The 23315-nt window shown below is 36.7% G+C and overlaps 1 protein-coding gene across 4 annotated transcripts in view; it reads right to left on the reverse strand.

Moving 5' to 3' along the window:
• Positions 1 to 23315, reverse strand: part of TBC1D22A (TBC1 domain family member 22A) — a 187664-nt gene that overhangs the window by 60626 nt on the left and 103723 nt on the right. For 3 of the 4 annotated variants that reach the window (XM_075081294.1, XM_075081292.1, XM_075081293.1), the window contains exon 11: positions 17193 to 17320. In XM_075081294.1, coding sequence (XP_074937395.1) covers positions 17193 to 17320 — 128 coding nt within the window. Of the gene's footprint in view, positions 1 to 11642; positions 12547 to 17192; positions 17321 to 23315 lie in introns of those variants that run through there. The other variant, XM_075081295.1, reaches the window with a different exon arrangement.

The following is a 23315-nucleotide window of genomic DNA, read 5'->3' on the forward strand; positions in this document are numbered from 1 at the left end:
ATACAGCAATGACAGCAAAACTAGATCTATGTGAACTTTTGTTAACCAAGTACAAATAGTCTGAAATGACTAGAGAAAAAAGTGCACAACTTTTAAATCTTTTCAGCAGATGTTGAAGATAGTCTGTATATAATGTTACTCAGTGTAACAACTATCTGATAGACCACAGTGATCTCCATACAATAAAATATTGGCCTTGAGATAGTACCTACTTAATCCAGGACTATGTGCGATGGACCAAATAGGGTCATCTGAAAGCTCATGTCTGCATTTGCATTAGCAAGTAACTCAGGGCAATAAGAGATGATAAAAAGATCAGAGCAGTTCAGGCTGAGGCTTCTACAGCTACAGTAAATGCAGCTTGGATTTGCAGCTTACTTCACACTCGATTTAGTCTTGGATTTTTACTTCAAACTACATTTAGCCTTGAGCCCCCAAATATAATGTTCCCACCATTCATGTGGTTCAAAGCTGCCCATGCTATTGCCTTGAGACATGTGTGTCCCCGCTGGGGAACATTACGTGTTGGAGCTTCTTTGGTGTGCAGCTGAAAAAAGAGGTTACAATTAAATTTTCTCTAAAAGGAATTAACACCAAAAATATTCCATGAACTAAACCAATACAAGGCAAGTGAGGACAAAAAGAGGAATTTGCTTCAGAGCTACAGTACTATTCCAAACCAAAATGCAGACTTGCATTTGCTGCATGTATATGCAGACTTGCATCTAAACCTTGCCTCTCAAGAGAAGAATTTGAAAAAAACCACAGAATCCAAACAACCTAGAAAGTGTCAGAACATCACTATGGGAATTGAAGAATTCATGAGCTGCACATGTTAATTTATATACTCAAGGTCACCTCACATGACTGCAGAGATACTACCTACAACTACAAAACTGCAAAACTAGCAGCATGCCTATTAACACATGATTGTTCAAAAAACTTGGGAGTTCTTATTTCCATGGCTGTAAACATATGTCTTTTAAAAGACAAATGATTCTATACAGAGAAAACATTTTTAAATTCGGGGTGGGGGGGTGGTGTAGTGTGAGGAGAAAGAAAAAGATGAAGGCTGCAATTAGAAGACCTATAAACAAAGATAGAAAGGTTGATGAATTGTCTGCTGATTAAGACAGTGTAGAAATGAAAGCTAGCCAGGGTGAAATAAAAGCACTGTGAACCGCTGCAACTGGAGTAAAAAGAAACCTCAGTAATCAGCTAAATACAAATGTACTTTTCTACTCTGCTGAAGTGGGCTGAAGTATCCTTAGTGTGATAATATTCACCGTTCAAAATAATAGTAGCTAAATTCAGCACACGGCACACTGTACGTGTTGTGGAAAAGATACTGTTCAAATTCAAGAACTACCAGTTTTGGAGTGTTCAACTGGAGGCATATTAAAAAAAAAAAAAAAACACACAAAAAAAACCCCAACAACAAAATATGGTTTTCTTAACTAATTTCATAAGCTACCTTCAGATGAAGTTCCCAAAAGCATTTTTGGCAACCTCTGTCAGCGTACATGAATGCCAAACTTGTGCCGTTGGCAACGGGCAATTCAACTTCTATCTGACTGCATCAACCCTAAAGTCAGTGTTTCTCAAACATCACAGTTAATACAAACTGAGAAAGCTATATAAGGAACACTATTCTTTCTTACAATAACCTCTGTTAATAAATAGAAATAAAGCCCTATTTTTCCCTCTCTACTGTGGAAAAACACAGTTCCAGCATTTAACCAAAGTACCTCCAGCTTGAATTGATATTTATCTCCCTTCAATTATCACATTTGTGGCTTTCAAAAAATGCAATGGTAGATGTGAAGTCACCGTCTCTAAGATATGTTTCCCACAACAGCTATTTTTATTTTATTTCTAAACTCTGTCATTGTTTACAAAGTCATGACAGTATCACAGCACAGTAATGATTCAGCTCAAGTGTGATTCAGACATTATACTTAGTCTTGAGTGAGTGCTTTAGAGAGATTTATTTTGGTTTGTAGCTTCATTGAAAGATAATACTACTCTGTGGAACATTGTTGAAGACAATGGAGTTACCTGAAATGAATCTTATCCACTGACTCTCACGTACAAGTTTGTTAACTTCTTTATTGAACATACAGTGAAAATGGATTAAGGTCTAGCCAAAAATGTTGAATACAGGAATGAATTTTCTTCCATAGACATATCTTTTCAAATAGGGTAATAGACTAGACAAAAATTTATAAACAAAATTAAGATATAGTAGTATCAAAATAATTCATTAATTTAAAATGTGCAGGTATTATTAATAATAACCGATTTGTGTACTTGATAAGAATAAACACTAGAACAACTTCATATTTCACAGATTGTACTTTCTAGTGCATGTTCTATACTCTGTTTAGAGATCTCAACAATCAGAAGGACAACTTTCTGAACCACTGCCAAACTGAGGATTCCTATGCTGAAATTTTTTGTTGTTTTGAAATGAATCTTAACAGCTAAAGGCAGCAAAGACTTAGTGGAATAACGCTTACTAAAGACAGTCCAGAGGAAAGCTGAAATCAAATTTAATTTGAAAACCATTGTCCATAACTGATGCCACTTTCGACACCACTTTAGAACCTCTTCATATTCGCATACATACTGCAGCATATGTAGCATTATTTCAGTTTCACACTACAAAAATATTAATTCCAATTAAACACAGAACAGCCAAAATTTAGCACAGATTTATATACACTTTGAAATAGTTGGAGTTTTTTTTGATCAGTAATTCCTGAACTACTGCTGGGAGAAAAAAAGCCCTAAATTTGGATAACCACAGGAATGCTTACAGAGAAAAATGGCAAGAAATGAAGGAACCAAATGATGGAAGATCTGAGAAATGACAGAAGCAGAAAATTAAATATGCTATCTGATTTAAAGAGATTCATATTATCTATATTAGACAAAAAGTTCAAAACAAGAATAAGAATTGGCCTTTTTGAAATTCTGTGAGTACAGCAGAGTACAGATAGTCTGGAAAATGTAAGAGAAAAATATGTTTAAAAAAAAAAGTCCTATACAGAATCTACTACAAAAAGTTATAAAATAAGAGAACCAAGAGCTTTCGGGAGGAAAAAGAAGAATTCTTGGTATCAGTAATTGCCATCAGCTATCTAGGGAGAACTGTCATACAGACGGTTTGAAATGCACATCTCAACTAAGGGAGTGAGGTCAGGAAAAAAAAGTAGATATACAAATCATCAGCATAAGCTGACAGTGAAGTTGTAGGAAAGCCTCAGATCACCCATGAATAGGATGGAGAAAGAAAAGTGAAAAAAAAAGATGAAGAACCCCTGTGAGACTGGAAGAAAGGGCAGAATAGCTCTCAAAATAGACAGTCACGGGCAATGCAGGTAGCTGCGCAAAGCACAAGAGTGTCATGTGACAGGAAAACAAGATTACAGAAGTGATCATTACTAGGAGCTAAAGCACTGGATAGACAAAAAAAGATAAGGTTCTTAATATTTCACATATTTTTAATGACGTTGCGCATTCCAGACACAGTAATTATACGAATTTCATAATCCCACTAACAAGTACCTATGCTACTATAAAGAAGCTATTTTTACTGGATTCCACTGATTTTGTTGAATACTAGTTTGTACTTTCTCCCCCCCCACAAGGTTGTGTTCGAATTTAGGTACTGTGTCTTACACAGTGGAAAAGAGGAAAAAATTATTTTGAAAGCTTAATAGATTTTCTGTGCAGGCTGATTAAAAGCTTTGTCATTACAATAGTCTGCTTCGAAGCAAATCGGGTTAATCTACTACGCACTTCAATCTACTGATCTTCAGTGTAGTAGAATATTCTGCCTTACATCAATGAATTTTGTCATGACTATGATATGCTCATGAGGATCCCCTGCTTTGTAAAGGGGTATCAACTGAAGATTTCTGAATTTCAAGTCTATTTTATGGTAATTTATTTTGTTTCTTACCTGAATTGAGTTCTGCTATTCAGAAATTTATTATGCACAATAATATAAACCATAAATTCAGTATTATTTCCAATTTTGTTGTTCATTTACACAACTAACAAAATGCTTGTATTTTTACTCAACTGTTCATCTTACAACTCCCATAAACACTTCTGATTTGATCTTAAATTTTTACTGTTCAAAGTTGGAAACATCATGCATTCTCACATTAAGGGTAATCTGTATCAACTACATGTTAGCTACGGATCCTTTAATAAATTTGAAACAAGGAACCAGAAAACTGTACAACATGTTAGTGTTATTTTACATTTTTTCAGGTTTTAACAACAATAAGACATCAGGAACAAAAGGAAAAAAATCAAATGGTGGTCACGGTTTAGTTGTTAGTGTTCACTTCTATTAACACCAATAACCAGTGTAACTAACAACATGAGCTTGAGAAAAGAATTATATTCCAGCCTTAAAATATTAAGCTAAACAACTTGAACTTGTAGTGTGGTCTCTTAGGACACGTAAGTGAAGCTCAGTGAAGAAGGGCTCTCTGTGGGAAGAAGAAACAGGGGTTGTAGGGTTGCCCTGCAAAGTTCCTGTTGCGCTCCGGCTCCTTCCCCTGGGAATTGTGAATTACACATCGACTCCATTTCCCTGGTCACAACCTACCCACCAGAGTCCTGCATCCATGACACAAATACGGGCACAAACAGAATACAATAGTTTTGTTTCCACTACTCTCATGTTTAAAGAGCGTAAGTGCTATGAGAAGAAAACCCTGAATCAGTAAGCTCAAAGAAGTTTCAGATAAGAATGCTTGTCACAGAGTGCTTGCCTTTTTTTTTTTTTTAATAGTACTTAAAGGGAGAAAAGGTGAAACACACAAGTATAACTTACACTGAAGCAATTTTAACTGAACACCCTGCAAAGACAATGGCAATTATTTTGCTATAATGCATAAAATGATGCTTACAATGGGTTTGAAAACAACGATCTATTTTTGAAGTGATAAAGGAAGCTTACTCTCCCCTACTCCAAGTAAAATCCATGTGGTTGTAAAAACCACACAGCTGACAGCACTCAATAGCTTGGATCTGTGCTTCTTCATGCATCAAAGGTACTTTTCATCAACAGCAAACCAGTTTGTCATGAACAAATGCCCTGAAGACAAACTTATGGTTACCTATTACTACAGCCGTCATTTGGCTTATAGAATTTTCACTGTGTACAGCTAAAATTAAGTAGTCTCTTTGACTTTCTCATACTAGTTTTAGATTGTTGTATTGGCAGTTATAAAATGAAATTTAATAACTGAAGAAACCCAGTGTGTTACACAGACACTGAAACAATTTTGTTGAGATAAACCAGGAATAACTGAAGTAAAACAGGTTACAACACTTAACAATACTGTATGGAGAGAATGACCTACTTTTTGGAAGCACTGATACTACTTATTTTAAGCATCTGGTTTATGTGAACCAACATGACTCAGACTATGAAAATAAAAGAATTAAATTCCGATAGTGTCATATCCAGTAGTGATACCTTGGGAGGTGATCATTCAGAGGAGTTAAGATAGGTCTAAGTAAACTGAGAGAAAACTTATTCAATCAACAGACAGTGCAGAGTACCATTTTCAGAGAACAGCCATATACTCAAGAGCAGCTGAAACAACAGTCAAAGGAGATTAAAATCTGACATAGTTAACTAACCTAGCCTACTTTACTGAATATCTGGGATAACAATAAAGCACATTAGTAAAGCTAAAGTGCACAAGGCTTTTTGAACAATATTTAAAGTATTTCTTTCTTAAGCCAAGTATCTTTCTCCCTTTATCCATGCCATTTTTGTTAATAAAATACCCAGAGCATAAGACCAGTTAATCTAGAAACTGTTGGCCTATTCAGATAAGTAGCACAAACAAAGGAGTTTCCTCATTTAGGAACCATTAACTCTTCTGTTAGAGGAATGGGAAAATAAATTTGTAAGTAGAACCAAGTGATGACTTTAAGGAACACCTACAATAATTTATTTGCTATGTAATGGGAAGTCATTTAATGCCACATTGAACTCAATAAAATGTCTTGTATTTGAATGGTGCTTGACAATACTTCACCTCTACACAGTCATCCTTGCTCTGACATTTAGTTGTTGTGCCTATATAGTGTGAGGCAGATGGGCTAAACAGTTTTGCTTACATCTCCCCATGAAGAGGAGATATGGCCTTGTAGAATCTCCCCCCATGTATGCAGGCTTCCTGTAGAGAGGGGGAAAAAAAAAAAACATCCATGTACAAAGAAAGCTTTACAAAAAACTTCATAACATGGAGTTCCACAGCTGCTTCAGGACAATGTAAGCATAGGCTGCTGCTGAAAAGGTAGTCTCACCTACCTCACCGGCGTGCACGTACTTACGCAATTTCATTTATGCCAACATACAGGGTTATGTAGTCACGGTAAGGAGCCACATCATTAAACTCATCTAGGTGAAAACTTACCTAACAGAGAAAAGTTATATCCACTCAAACCAACAGTGAAATCACAGAGAAGATGGACAGTTTGGCATGCCAGGAAACCTCTGACAGCTCACTTACCAGAAGGACATTCACCTTTACCGTTCTTGATGATTTAGCTCATTGTGGGGGCAGGAAAGCATAAGATCAGCTTAAGGAAAACTGTAATTATGCACAAGGGCATATGTGGAAGCAAAGGCAGAAACGTGTTGCTTCATTTAGATGTCTCAAGTAGCAAATGTGGACAGACATCTTCCAACCACTTGCAAGAAAACTCATTTTTGAGAAGCATGTGATAAATTCTCAGCTCCTGACTTCCCAGTCTGCACAGGCATAACAGATGTGAAGCAGCTACTCTTAATACATACTTCTTTAATTTATGTCTAATATAAATCACAGAATCATTTAAGTTGGAAAAGACCTCCTGAAATCATCCCAGATCATCCAATCTGATCACCCTGCTAAAGCAGGATCACCCAGACCAGGTGGTCTAGGACCATGTCCAGGTGCCTTCTGAATATCTCCAAGGATGGACACCCTGTAAAGTAGGCAACCTATGGCAGTGTTTGATGACCTTCACAGGACAAAAGTGTTTTACTGTGATCAGATAGAATTCCACGTGTTTCAAGTTGTGCCCATTACCTCCTGTCCTGTCACTGGGCACTGCTGAGAACTTTTACAAATATAAACATAATCTAGAGACTAAGGGAATACATGGGGACTAGACATACTGATTTTAAAACTACCTTTGAAATTACAGAGAAGTGTTATGAAAGTCCAGTCTATACAGACTCTAAGAATCTAAAAGGTGCACGAAATTACACAGCATATGGATGTGAGAAAGGCAATTTGCCTTCTTCTCTTCTTGTATAGCAACATGATCCTCTTTCAGACTTTGTTTTTAAGAACAATATTAATTTTGAAAAAGCCTTCCTCTAGAAGCACTGACTACTTCAAAGTAGCTAAGAAGCAAACCAAACTATTTTCTAGACCTTATCTAACATTCTATTACCATCCTATAAAGTCATGCATCAAGATCCTGATCAATAAAGCACTTTGGAGTACATGCTTAATTAACTTAATTCATGAGTTGTTCAATTCAAGTCAATGAGATTACACACGTTCTTTAAGTTAAGCATAAGAGAAAGTACTTTATCTCATCTTCTCTGCATTCACAATCAACTTCCATTTAGCCACAGAAAAACTACCATCTATTTCAACACTGCTGGAAGCTGCCTTAAGAACTTGAACCTAGAAGAACCTACAGGCCTCCCTAAGCATCACTGAGTTTTGACTTTGTATGTTTTTTGCATGTCTAAATATCTTCCTCATAAAATAGTATGGCTACACAACTTTTTACTTCTTTTATTTTCCACTCTGAATCCTCCTTGATGTCAATGAAAGATACCAAAGAAAAATGGACAAAAATTGGCAATACCAAACATATTTGCAACCCACACTTATTTAAAAACACTTGATCTACTGGCCCAGAATTTCACATGATAAAAAAGTCCTTTTGAAAATTATGAAAGGGATTTAACTCACTTTTTGCAGAAACTCAGAGAACTTCCATTTTGAGATTAAGATTTCTAAATTTAAGTGTCTACAAGCTTGCTGTGTACTTAAGCTACACCGGTAATGAAGATGTACTCGGTATGTTCAATGGAGCCTAAAAAGGGATTCAGCTGACCAGCCACTCTAAGCCATAACTCTCTCTCTCTAGGGTCCTCTGAGTTTATTCACCAGGTCTCCATCAACTATAACGGAAGCTTTGGATACCTGACACCAATACACACACAAAAACTTACAGTAAGACACCTATATTTTTACAGTTATATCTCAAACTGAACCGCACCTCCGCTGTTCACAGTAAGCCCCACAGATAGGAAGGCCAGAGACCAGGAACCTCAGAGTTCCAGATCCGACAGACCTCTAAACCCAGAAATTCCCATGTACTGGCAAGTAATATGCAAACCCATTCAAAGGCATGCATTTGTGCTAGATGATAACTTCAGTTTTTATGGGGAGTCATATTTAAGAATCTCATACAGGCAGCTACTGTTAGTTTTATAATTGCGAGTTCAGGTAAACACCAGTATATAGGCATTTAATCCCAAGAAGTAACCTGATACACATCTCATGGTCCCCAGCCTGCCTTGCTGTCCCACAGAATTCGAGTGCCAAGACTGATTCTTCCTGCAAGGCCAATATAGAAAGTGAAAATAAAGACAGGGCTAAGCAGATGAGATTTATTAAGTGATATGGCTAAGATCCTCATTAGGTAAAGGGCTGGCACAGGTATAAAGCTGATTTTATTTGATGGAGGAAAGAAGTTAACTTTTGGTTTTTAAATCCTTGTCAAGGCGAAACATAGAAGATTGGATGGGGGAAAGTAAGGATATGTAACTGCAAAAGACAGTCTGGGATGTGAGTGTGCATACTGCTCTATGCAAGACTGTGGTCCAACTCAAAATCAGAACCTACTTAGTCTGCTTTCTTCGGGAATTTGGGAACCCTGCCTCTCAATAAGCAACTGCAAAATAAATAGGAACAACTAACAAACTAGACCTGGATGATCAATAAAGGAGTACCAATCGTATATACACATCATTATAATTCTACAAATAGCATTTGGCTTTCTCTTTTTCTAGGAGAAAACCTGAGAGCTTATATAAATGTGAATGAGTTTATTTTAAGGTCACATTGAAAAGCTGAATTATTGTTTAAGAAACTTGGTTTTTCTCCATTGTACACATAATCCTCACACATGTTAAAGACTGTACATATAGTTATATATACAGTTCAGGATAAAGCAGTCTGGATCTTTTTTTGAATAACATTCTTACCTTCTTTGAGTTTTATATTATTTCAGATTGCAGTTAGCACAAGATAAACAATAAGAGGTCACTGACTTCAGTGCTATATATACTGAAATATAATTGCCTGCCACAATAAAGTCCTAATGAGCACAACTCTTGTCAATGGGATGTTGCCTTGGCAACAGAGTTTATCCCAGAAGATAACTATCCATGTGGTAGAAGGTGATGACAGTCAGTTGCCTGACAAAGATTCAAAAGTACAAAAACTTTTCAATTGCTCAAGTTGAAGGGAAGCTTTATGTATCAGGAGTCATTGACATAAGGAAAAACGCTGACTTGCTGAACACAAAAGGATCTAGAAACTTCCAAAGAAATGCAGAGTTAGAATAGAGATGTTTTGTTTAAACAGGAGCATGTTTAGATTGCCAGTCTTGAAAGTAAACATCCTTCTCTCACATGTTCACATCTTCCTATGGTGTCCAAGAACTAAATCTGTTTTAAATCATACTTTTAGATTTAAATAAAACAATGTGAAAAGGTCATCTTGTACTATAGTGAAAGTGGGTGAGATAAATGCTGGGTTCTGTAGACAGCAGGACAGTGAATTCCAGCTCTCACGTAGGAAGCTAAAAAAATATCCCCAAGAGAAAACAAGAGGTGGCAGAATCAAAGGCAGAGGCATGACCTGAGTACAGGCTCCAGAGGCCGCTGATGCTTTTGAGTCCAGGAGCTGAATTCTCTGATGGTATATGGCAGGCAGACAAGAGAGTCGCTACCAAGTCACACAGTATTTTTACCTTTATTTCCTAAGAAAATTAAACCTTCACATTCACATTTTATGTCTGGGCAGGAAAGGTTATATCCCATTGCGTCTGTCTCCCCTACTCCAGCAGCATTTAACCCACTGGCCAGTTTCAATCAAATTGACAAATGCCTAGAAATCTTAAAGACATGATCCTATCCATGTGTTAGTAATTGGATATTAAATATTCAGTTGCCCAGACACTTTTAACAAGGTCACTAAGCAAGACTTTAAAATTAAGTTCTTGTTGAACAAGAGAGAAAGCGTTCATGAATTAAAAGGACAAAAATAACAGAATAGAATCTGTGTTACTCACTAAATTACTAAGTGGTCTTGAAAAGGAATGGTTTGGTAGAGATACAAAATTATTCAGGATAACTTTTACTGGTAAAAAATAAAGCTGGCTGCGAAAAGTTGCAGAGAGCTGTCATGTCACTGAATAATAAAACGACAAGGGAAATTCAGTCTGGATATACAAACAGAGGGAAAATCACTGCAAAGCATACGTACCTGATGTTGTCCTTGACATTAACCACTAAGACGGACAAGCTGGACTAACTATGAAGAGTTACCTGAAATCACTCATATGCAATAGGAGAAAAGCCAGGAGAAATTATAAATACAGAAATAAAGAAGAAGAAATCAACTTCATCTCACTTTATGAATCTATGGTGGTCTCATCTCTTGAAGAAGTTTCCATTTAGTATATGATATAAATTTTATTTCTGTAAAAATATAAAGACTACAGAGAAGAAAGAAGCACAAAAAGTGCATGACATGGCTTCTGTAAGTACAGATATTTTCAGCTTGGAAAAGGAGTGATTGAATACAGAGGTAGAAAACAGTTTTGAAACAGGTGATGGGGAAAAGTTAATAAAGAATGATTTGACACAATTTCTCATAATCAAAGAAATAAGTGGAAGTAAATTCAAAAGAATCTTTTGTTAAATCAAAGAAGGAAAATTCATTCCATACTGCATAAAGTATTTACAAAAAATCACTACCACAGGATGCTTTAGACGCTGTATTTTAAATCAATTAGATACATACTTAATACTTATGGGCATTTAAAAAAAAGTATAACAGTGATATACTAAAGTTTCTGAGTAGAAGATAGGAGGATATATCAAACTGTACCTTCCCGACTCTTTTGCTCTCACTCTAAATGATTGTTGTTGTCCACTTAACCTAATCTGGTTCAAGGATCTTTATGGACCAAACCATGCTTTCTATAAAAAAAAAGACCAGACCACTGGGACAGTGAGAGGTCTTATGCTCCTGCTGAAGTAAAGGATGAGGACAATTCTCTACTTAATATCATGGACTCAATATGGAAGAGAGTTGTTAGAACTGCCATAAAAAGAAAAATAATCCTGGCCATGAAAAATTAAACCTGCTTTCAGTAGATGTATTTTGAGTCTCTTGCCTCAGGTGGCTTAAGGCTCTGACTGAGACCAGAGTAGTAATAATATCTTTCTTGTATAGATTCTCCAGTGTCTGTTGAGAAATGCACTCCTGTTTCAACTTTAATTGTTTTTTTTTTTTTAAATGAATACTAATCACAAGACAACTCTAGTGGAAAAAAAACTTACATCATTCTCATGTCCAGGGAATCAAAATCTCTGATTGAGTCTATGTAAAAAATGGTAACACAGGGCAGGGGAAACCACAACAAAAAAAAAAAAGCCATAACTGCATTTTTTTAACATTTCTTAGATTTCAATGACTGATGGCCAGACAAATAACACTATTACATGTGACCTTTTTTGCCCCTCTTTTTCTCTCTTATTTTTTGGGGTGGGGGGGTGGGGGGAGGGGGCAGTTTCTGTAACCAAACTTTGAATATGTCCCTAGAGTTAGACCTCTACTTTTCCATTTGGATACAGAGAAAACCCGTGCTTTTGCAGTTTTCCACAAACTCCAATAGATTTTTGGGTCCTCAGCACTTCTGGAAAATCATACCAATGTTTTTTAATAAACTATAACATTAGATGTTCACTTTTAAACAAAATCCCCTTGATCAAAAGCTAGTAATGAGCTACATAAATGATACCGACAAATAAATGGGAAACAAAGATGTCTGTGACCATTGGTCAATAGAGTATATGAGGTCCAACATGGGATACATGACCATAAAAATGAACACTAAGTCAAAGAGAGGAAAAATAAACTTCATCCCTCCTTGAAGAAGGATATAAAGAGCTGGATAAGTACATGTGATAATACTTGGTGCAATGAAGACACATTTTCCAGGAAAACAATGTTTATTTTGAGCAAAGGAAGCATCAGTCTCCTGCATGAGAAAAGATCGATTACATTTCAAGGAGGAAAAAATATATTTTCTGGACCCACCCGCAGGACTTCAGGTAGAGAGGCATAAGCCAGTAGGTTCCACCAGCAACGGGTATTCTCTATTGAAGTTTGTCTAATGGACCCAACCTGAGAAATGTGCTACCTACCAAGAAAGAACATCATCTTAGGAAAAGACAGTAAATAAGCTGGAAAAGGACAATCATTCTGATTTAACACTAGGGTTCAAATCACAGCTCTGCTCTTTCATCCTCTCTCCCTTGCACTGGCTGTGGTACGCATCAGCCCCCTCACTCAGCTGATCTGAAGAAAACTAACAGATACTGCCAAGGAGCAGGGGGTAATGGGGACTAGGAGAAAAACCTATTTCAGCAGTGAGACAGTATTTCAACTCACCAGTATTGGCAAATACTATCAGTGTTATTATTTGCTTTTTCCTACACCTTTTGTAAATCTTTGTAACTGCTTTGCATTTTGCATGGTAGAATTGTATGCTTTAATTTGCATATATTTTCCATTATAAGCCTTAAGATATCTTGGTAACACTGAAGTTCTCCTCACACAAGAATAGGGTAAAGCTGTAGAGTAGGACACCAGGGCACTGTGAACAGTACCTATCTCACATGCCTGTTTTGCAGTGTATCCAGTGAGTCTGAGTGTGTGACTCCTTTCAACTAAATCAGCCTGCTGGTAAGCTGACAATACAGCAGTCAGCTAAGTGGAACTAAACAAAAAGGCTTCCTGGCAGGAGAAAATATTAGGCTGTACACTTGAACTCTAAACATTCACATGGCACTTGCCACCATGTATTTAAAATTGAAAACTAACATACATAGCTGCTACAACTTTGTTCATTTTTCACTTTTTTTTTTTCCCTGAGCAAGTTTTTAGCTGTGGAACTCGTGTCAGTGTCTCTTCTACAAATTACGTACTACTACAGAGTTACACAGAGAAATCACTGCACAAAAGACAACACAGGTAATTTATGTAAGGAAATCAGATCAGAAGGAAAACACTGTAGTGAAAAATACATGTACTCCATTCTACATGAAAAGTAAATAAAATTAAGTACTTATATGCCAAGGAAAATTCTTATCCTGTTTAAAACAGCAGTCAGTATAACACTGTGTTATCTTGTATCAGGATGATTTCATGGCATTGTAAAAGACTTCCTTCCAGCTCCAAACTGCCCAGAAATCAAATGTAGCTTCGAACTCATTATTTAAGCAGTTTAAAAATACTCATAGTTAAAACTAAACACTGTTCTGCTCTAAGTATTGGTATACAACCACTGAGTTCAAGTCTTGTATTGCCATTTCTAGCCACAGATGAAGAGTTTAGAATGGATGCCATCACTGTAACAGCATTGCTTCCTCCCCCTGCCAGAGAAGCATGCAGCTACACAAACACAGGGGATCTTAGAAGTGCCTTTTGGACAACATGCATTTTAAAAACTAAAATAAACCAAAATAAAAACCTGGTGCAAACTTCAATAAAATGCCTTAAATTGAAGCAAGAACACTGTCTGAGATTTTGATGGTAAACATTTTTAAAAATTTATCTAAAGTAGAACAACGGAGACACTGAGCATGGACATATCCCCACCATTTCTAATATAGTATGCTGAATCTTTTAAGTCAGAGTTAGAAGCCAACAAGTCAGTTTCAAATTCACACAGCAATCTTCAAATTGCCCCTCTGGCAAGGAACAAATATAAAACTAACTTGTATTTCGTAAGTCCATAGAAACGTGTTAAACACACATATATCCTGAATAATTCAGCCATCATGCTATTTCATTTTACCAATCCTTTGTGCCAAAAAAGATGACAAAATGTAAGATAAAAAGATAAAATTGAGATCTTATGTTACACTATTCTGGTTTATGGAATCTTTCACACTTAAACTCTATGAACATTCATATTAATCAGATGTACAGATTTAAAATTTGAGTGTCTTGGGTGTAACTTAACAAGCAATTTCCATTCTGAAAGATTTTACAAGGTATTTACAGCATCTATCTTAAAAAAAAAAACAAACACCAAAAAAAACCCCCAAAACCCAATACCAAAGCCCGAATCAAGTGAAGAAGTGGGATGATTCACTCTCATTAAAATGCAATTCAGGTTAAACAATAAACCAAACTAAATATTTATGGCTAAGAAGCTCTCACAACATAACCTTTGTAAGCAAGATGTATAACGTCTTTAATTTTTCTACGTTACCAAGTTCTGCTACAGAATACAGTGATATATTTTAGTGGATTGCACAGATACAGTTACAGAATATCGGAGTATTTACCAAAGTCAGGATTTGGGAACCTTTCCAAATTTCTCTTCCCCTCCACTTTAACTAGCTTAGGTACAGGTATTTTGGATTATATATTCCATGATTTACTTCACAGAGCCTAACAAATGACTGATGAATCCTAAATTAAAATAGACAGAAAATACGACACCAGCTAGAGCACCTTTGCTACCATACATACCAAGACAGAGATGGACATCATTTAGATGTCCAATCCCATTCTCACCAAAATCAATGGGAGAACTGGAACAAATTTTGAGAGACAGAATGCAGTCTTAAACTCCAGACAGCAATAGTTACCTATCCTACTAGGAAACACACAACACAACTATTGAAGTGTGCTGTCATTTCCCTGAAACCCCCCCATTGCAGTTCATGAGAAAATGGGGCCTGCTCTGAGAATGACCAATCTGGAATTTAAGCTGGAAACAGCACAATATTTATCTTTCCACTGCAAAGAGAGAAAGATGTGCAGCTCCGTGAGACAAGGCATTATTTCACCTTTGATGGGGAGAGGGGAAGACAAAATGGTTTTTTCTGTGAAAACATCATCATCAGGATTCTCTCTGTCAAGAGAGGCACTGTTCTCTGATCCTTTTGAGGGGAGAGAGGCTATCCCACCATCACCCTGGATTTCTGCAGAAAACGGGGAGCCAGAGCACATTCCCAATGCAGACATGAAGGAATACAACAATTCGGCCTGTCTTCCCATTCCGTCCACATGAAGGAACTTGACTGTCCCACCTATCCTGACCCTCCTCTGGCACCGCTCCTATGCCATTCCCAAATCATGCTGTGCACTGGGACTTGAGCTGCCTGTAAACAGTGCCTTGCAAAATACCCCATCGCTTCCCAAGAGCTGTAGGTAGGCAGAGCCTCAGCAAAAGCCCTTACACCAGCAGTGTACGGATGCCTGTAGTCCACACTGTGGCTAATATTACATTGCAACATGATTTGTTCACCCTCTGAACTTAAACTGCTATTAAAGGCATTTCTGTTTATAGCAGTTCAAGGGTATCAGGGGGAAAAGTCAGTACATGCACATCCTGAGTAACCACTAAAGTAACAGAAGGCATAGGTGTGGCAATCTAAGGAGAATCTCCGTTTTCTTACTTTCCTTCTTTATGACATATGAGGTAGCAAAAGTAAGCCTGACAACAGCATCATTGGCCTTTGAGTACAGTGAGAAAAACAGTTAAGCATCTATCCAGGCCCTTACAATTTTTAGTAAGATTGGTCCTTCCATCTGTATCTGGAAAGCTAAATTTCTTTCAAAAATAAGACCCTGTATTATACTTCTGCCTTTACTAATTTTACATCTGTCTTCCAAATCCAACATCACGGGTCCATCCATAGCTAGACCCTCTGAAAAACTTCTTTACCAATGTAACTCTAAATGACATTTTGGCCTATAGCAGGCTTTACAGTTAAAAATATGAACCAGAATATAAACCTAACTGAACAAACTCCAGCTCTAACATGGCATGCTCTTTCAGCATGGCAACAGTTAGTTTGAGAAATAACCACACACATGAGCTCAAAGTGAAGTTTTGGCAAAAACTGCTATTCCTTGGACACATATGGGTGGTTTTCTGGATCAAGGAAGAGCTTTTACATCATTTTAGCACACTGATGAGACTATTCAAATATCAGTTGCAGTGCTTCAGGAGTTAGAAATGCTAGTATTGAAGTCTCTGAAACTAACCAAACACTGCTACATAATGAGCAGTTGCAAATACCCAGATATTTAAAGATGTTACATCTCTTTACAAGATATTATAAATTATGAGTTATTCCCACATTTACTAAACTAATTCAGTTGAAAATTCTTATGGAATTTAAAATCCCCCCCCCAACTTCAACAACAAAGAGACAGTAAGTAAGAGCATATTGTTTAAATACATAGTTTAAAATTGCATCCAGAAGCTACCGGAATGTCAAGTAACAGAACTAAGAATGAGCAAACAGTTTTTCTCTGACATCAATTCCTTTACTTGACTGTCAGGCAAGAAATTATTAAGGAAAAATTATTACCTCAACCAGAGGTCAGTAACATAAGTTTTGTCTGGACAAACAATAAAACAGAATATATGACAGAAAGATGAATGCTGAGAACTGGAGACTGGAAGCTAGCATTGGATTGAGTAGTTCGGCAGGCAGGAAGCAAGAAGCCTGGAATTCAGAATCGATGGAGGGCATTGATTAAGCACAATTCAATGCTTTGCTTCTCTGAAGAGACAGAAGGGAGTATTGACACTAACCCATGCTTTGAGTGACTGTTCATTTTACCACTATAAATTAGCATGACATTAAGTACTTGGTTTTGAAGGGCATGATCACTGAAGGCTTTTTCTCTTATTATGATGATTCTCAGATGACACTAAAACAAAAGTTTTGTGAAAGGTTCACAAAAAAACCACACACAAATATATTGGCATGTCCAAAACACGCTATCAGAGTTATGGAGCTTTGAAAAAGTACTTACTTGGTATGTGTCCCATAATCTGATGGTGCACCGTAAAGGGACTTCTCTCATCAGCAAGTTATTCATCCAACGGAAAGCAAATTGCAAGTATTTCACCTCATGCTGATCCAAGTGCCTATGAACTTGTTCTGAAGACAGAATAAACAGACATTTTACTGAAACTTTTCTGAAGTCCTTAAGTATCAAACACACTGTTTGAAAAAATAAAATATTCCTCCCATCCCAAGCGAATAAAACGTGGTGGTGCATGCAAACTCTTACAACTGAATGAAAATCTTCTAAATATATATTAGTTAAACATTACATTGGATTTATTTTTCTGCCTCTGGATGGCTTAAACAACTGCTCTCAGTTGTGCTATCTTAAGAAAAGATTAGGGCCAGAGCTTTACAATCTACCACAAAAAATATACGAAGTTATAAGGTAAAATGGTTAGCTACGTATATCCTCACTAATTTCTTAGGCTACAAATTATTTGGGGCAAGAATAAAGGAAACAAGGTTTGCAAATAACATAAGGGCTTCCAAAAATAAAGTGTTGGTAATAAAAAGAACACAATATTAAATTAACAAGGCAAAGAAATATAAGGAAAGTACATGTAAACGTTGCATTTACTTGAGACAAAAAAAAAAGTGAGATTAATGTGTAGGAAATACAGTAAGCAAATTTAAGTAATTTGCAACTTAAATAATTTCTTAGTATGACAAATAAATACAAATAAAAACCAGTATAAATCAACAGTTTCTAAAGCAGTACTCGTACACACTGTGTTTATTGTAGCACTTTTACTATTTGAAAGCTGTGATAATCACTTGCACGGGTTATTGCTAGAGCTAAAAGAACTAATCTACTCCATGGCTTTTATAAACTTAGCAGAATTTCCTCCAGAAAGGATCACAGACATTCTGTTAACAGGTTTTAGCCAGCAGGCTCAAGCATGACATTGGCATGGTGTAAATGACAAATGCTGCAGAAATGCTAAGGTCTTATTTTGCATAAATTTATGACAAGGAGTCTTTGTTAAAGCCCAAATAAGGTATTCCTACTGTCTTTCTTTTTACAGATACATTATTGGGAGATTTTGTTAACCAGATCATCCTTCATCCAGATTCACAGAGGTGTATTATCAGCTAAAACAATGAGTACATGCTGATCTTACAAATTTCACATTAATCACAATAGTATGGTAGCACTGTTACAGGAAACATTACCTAAAGATTAAGGTAGCAGAAGTTAAAATATACTGAATTATAATGTAGACTGAAGTTATTCAAATAATTTTTTTTCTCAAGGCATATTTTGTGGCTACATGAAAGCGTCAGTCAATATGATACAGTTTTTTCAATATTGAAGCAATTAGAAATTTCTTAGATTTTAAAGACAATCAACAGTCAGCTCTTTAAAAATAAGACCAGTCACAACACATTACACCAAAGGTTCACCTATCACGACATCCCGTCTCCAGTGGTGTCTGAAAACAAATACCCATTGGAATGTATAAAGCACTGGTATTTCTCCATAGCACTTCTCTGCCTCTATCTATCTGTGGCTAAAGCACTTTTCAGCAGACCTGGTCTCTATGTTCCTGAACTCATATCCTTCTGTAATATAAATATAGACAAATATATAAAACTGTATGCATATCTTAAAACTATCTGTTACCTCTCCTGGGAACTTTCTAGTGTTGTAGATATATATAAAGATGCGTGAACCTTTAAATTATTTATTTCTATGTATAACACTAACCAGGTAATTAGATACTTTTGCTATACAATAGACCGAGCTGCTACTATCGGATGTGAAAAGGTAGAGAATGAGGGTGGAAAGGCAATGATCTTGTGCTTTTTTAAGTGGTCGCATCAAGTCCTGGATAATCCCTTTCCTTTCTTATTTTGTGTACAGGAAAGGTACTACGACATTACCATTGTCTATTGTGCCTACATATTGTCAATATTTCTAAAACTGCAAGAGACCTTTGTGATGGATTTTCCACTATCCGTAACAGCCTCAGTTTTCCAGTCTTAAGACCCTGTGACTAATCTTCCTTCCTCTACAAACTAAATATCCTCCCATCACCTTCACACCCTTCTTTCTCAGGCTTTCTACAAAACTCATCAGCTGCCCCAGCTGGGAGAGAGACAACAGTCAATATCAAGTCTAGTTCTGAGCTCTGCATAAAGTGAGCAACCTATGCAAGTGCACTGAGTATCTAGCTGGCACTCCAAACATAACAGCTACCTGTTGGGCTTACTCTGCAGCTCTCCTTCAGCAGCACTGCTAACTTGGGTCACTTTTTTTTGCCCTGGTTTTTGTTTTTAAAATAATCAGCAAATGAGCTTTATAAAAGTCATGGAATTCTGCACAGTGGAGACTTTTCTCCCTCTGTAAAATGCTGATGAAGCAACCCCTCAGCTTGAAAAGTTATTGGAAGGAGAAGACATAAGGTAACCACATCTGTTCTGCAACCTTAGAGAAACAGACTTAAAAATTAAACAAAGTAGTTTATATTTAGAAGTCCACATTTTGAAGAGAGCATAAGCTTCTGAAGCCTCTGTATTTTCATGTTCCCCACAGAGGCCTTGCATATCTCTAACTTCTAAACAGATGGAATGGAATGGAATGGTTCAGTTCATCTGGCAGGGACCTATGATAATCATCTAGTCCAACTGCCTGACCAGGTTCAGGGCTGACCACAAGTTAAAACATGGTATTAAGGGCGTTGTCCAAAAGCCTCTTAAACCACTGACAGGCTTGGGGCATCGACCACCTCCCCAGGAAACCTGTTCTAGTGTTTGACCACTCTCTCAGTAAAGAAATGCTTCCTAATGTCCAGTCTGAACCTCCCCTGGTACAGCTCTGAACCATTCCCACAGATTCTAGAACTTCATATCGGGCAGAAGAGATCAGGATGTCCCTCTCCAATTCTCCTCCTCAGGAAGCTGCAGAGCGCAATGAGGTCGTCCCTCAGACTCCTTCTCTCGAAACAAGGCACACCCAGAGTCCTCAGCCGCTCCTCACCAGCTTTGTTGCCCTCCTCTGGAAACATTTGAGGACCTTCGCATCCTTCTTAAATTGCAGAACCGCACACAGTATGCCAGGTGAGGCTGCACCAACGCTGAATACAGCGGGATAATCACCTTTTTATGCTGCCCTTGATGCACCCCAGGATGTGGGTTTTGCCCTTGGCTGCCGGGGCACACTGCTGACCCAAACCAAGCCTGCTGTCAGCCAGCACCCCCAGATCCCTTTCTGCAGGGCTGCTCTCCAGACACTCCTCTCCCAAGCCATACGTGGGCCTGGCATTACTCCATCCCAGGTGCAAAATCTGGCATTTCAACTTGTTAAATTTTCAAGTGTTAAATAATCACTGATGGTTGCCCAATGCTCCAATTTATCCAGGCACCTCTGCAAGGCCTCTCACCCCTCAAAAGAGTCAACAGCACCTCCCAGTTTGGTATCATCATCAAACTTGCAAACGGTGCCAGTTCCTCACCCCGTGCACCGCTACTAGGTTAGTTATTCAGGACACGTACAGAACTACTGTTGTGTGTCTGCCTTTCCTCGAGGCAAATTTAGCTGCAAGTTAAATATACTGAAGTCAGATACAATGTTAAATTTATTTTTTAAATGTTACATTTAGATACCAATATTGCAGAATTCTGTAATTAGATAATCCACTAACTACATCAAGCAGGATGCAAAAAAAGAGTCAGTTTTATTTCTAACTGAAGTTACTAACTCACAAATGTTTTTGTTCTTCACACAGCAGAAACAAATTTCATTTGGTTGCTTGCAGCCATTGAAAGTAAGTAATGAAGAACAATAAATTGTGCCAGTTGTGATATTTCAACTACAGTTGTTAATAGGCATAATGAATTTCTTGACAGTTTCTTTCTAGTCTAAACAAGTTGAAAAATAGACTACTAAACTCTGTGCATTATATACAATTGATCCAAGACTGGAATAGAAGATGCATTGACTAAAAAAGCTAATTCTTCCTACTTTGAAAGTAATCGTGAGTAGAGGCTATTTTGCTGATAAAGGTAATTTGGACAGTCATAATCTAAATTTAAAATTTCCATTTCAATGAAAATAAGTACATGTGTGCAATGAACAAGCAAGATATATAATTACTGTCAGCTTTCAGACTTAAAGTATTTTATAAAAATACTTCTATTGCAGTTTCTGATAGTAAAATTATTTTACAGTTTTAAAAAAAGGTGGTTCTTCTATGAAAATTCAAAAGAAAGAAGAATTACTTTTTAAAAGTTTCCCAATACTTTCAATAAATCTATAGATAAAATTTTGGTGAAGCAAATCTTCTGATTAAAGAATAAAACACATTATAGAGACGCATTCCAAATTAGAACACCACCAAAAATACGTATTTTGTACACAATAAGCATTTATAACTATTTATAGTTTAACAAATGCACTTATTGGACATATTAGTTTGCATGATTGCATTTAGCCACTTTAAAACACATGCTTCTTATGGCAGAAGGACCTACATATATAAAATATTTATTATTAATGTTTAATGTCAGTTTCTCATGCTGTTTTATTGATTTCAGAATTTATGTTGTAAGTTACTACAGACTCATGAGCTAAAAGCCACAGGTAAAGACAGAAATACCCTGTACTAAAGGATGACTTAAATGCTCTCCTGACTGGGGGATACTGTCAGAATGAGTGCCTAGGAAAGTTTACATATAAGCAAAAAGAAACCACAAATTAATAGTATAATTATGCATGAATTGACAAATTACAGTGGCACAGCATGGTGCCACCATGCCCATCTGTACAATTTATTACTTTAGAATATTAGCCTTTCGGTGTTAACCTTTATTTAAACATTCCTATCAACCCTAGCAAACTTTTCTGACATTTGACTTTAGACCTAGTTTTGACACTTTTGAAAACTACTTGAAGTTCTTTTTTTTTTTAATCATATTTCATACCCTGGGCACTTCATTTTTAATTCCATTTTATCAATACTTTATATGTATTTTAATGTAAATATGAAAAGCACTAATTGCTAAAAATTATCTGAAATGCAGTTAAGCTAAGAATCTCTGATAAATAGGCCTTTTAGTTCAATGAAAGGAAGAAAAGTTTGTATTTCTCATGAAGAGCCACACAATTCTTGAAGAGTGTACACTAGCTACAAGAGTAACTCCTCTGGTACCAATTCGAAATGAACAGTAAAATAATGAGCCAACATTTGCCACAGAGGCTTATTGGCACTGCCATTTACACACGGAGTGATGTTTGTGTATTGCTCCTTCGCATGTTTTCACGTGTTATGGAAATATGCTAGTGCTCCTGTTTTCCGATGCCACTCTACCAGGACTATCTTACTTCTGGACCATACCAACAAAAGCAAGCATTATACACTAACACAGTAGAAGACAAGCTGAAGAAAGCAAACAGCATGAAGCACTGACACATTTCAGAAAACAATTTCCATGTCTACTACAGATGAGAATCTTCACCATCTAATTCTCTTAATTTTCTAATTAGTCACCTTATTTTTCAAAGCAACTGGCATTGCAAAGACATAAACAAACAACATAATCTATAAACCAATAAGGCATCTAGTAAGAAAGCATGACACCTAGAAGAACCATGGTTTCAAAACTTAAAATGCTTTCATTTTGAAATACATAAAGTCTCTCGCAGAACTAACATAGGAGCCTGTCTTTCCTTTAACTCTCTAATGACTGTTTTGGAAGGTTCCCTGTATGAAAATATGAACCTAACAATGACAAGAAGTTGTTTAAAACAAACACAGACATTTCTTTGGCAGGTAATAAAGTTATGGGGGAACCTCGCAGAGACAGAACTACTACGCATAAGTAAGAATTACTCAATGTCTTCAGTCACTATTTCATTCATGTTTTTTGTCCTCAATTAACTCTTGCTATTAAATATGACTTTAAAACTCCTGCTATTAAAAACAACTTCGAGACACCTTTTAAAAAATTGATTAATAGACCAGCGTGATCCAAATTTCTCCTCCTGTCTTCTCTCCATCTGTAAGAAAAAAAAATCCAGCAAGTTTTCAGCTGCAGGATTTGATAGGAATATGATAGAATTTGGATTTTCTTAGGATGCAGTTTT

Source organism: Phalacrocorax aristotelis, chromosome 1 (genome assembly GCF_949628215.1).
Source record: "Phalacrocorax aristotelis chromosome 1, bGulAri2.1, whole genome shotgun sequence".
In the NCBI taxonomy this organism is placed as follows: domain Eukaryota; kingdom Metazoa; phylum Chordata; class Aves; order Suliformes; family Phalacrocoracidae; genus Phalacrocorax; species Phalacrocorax aristotelis.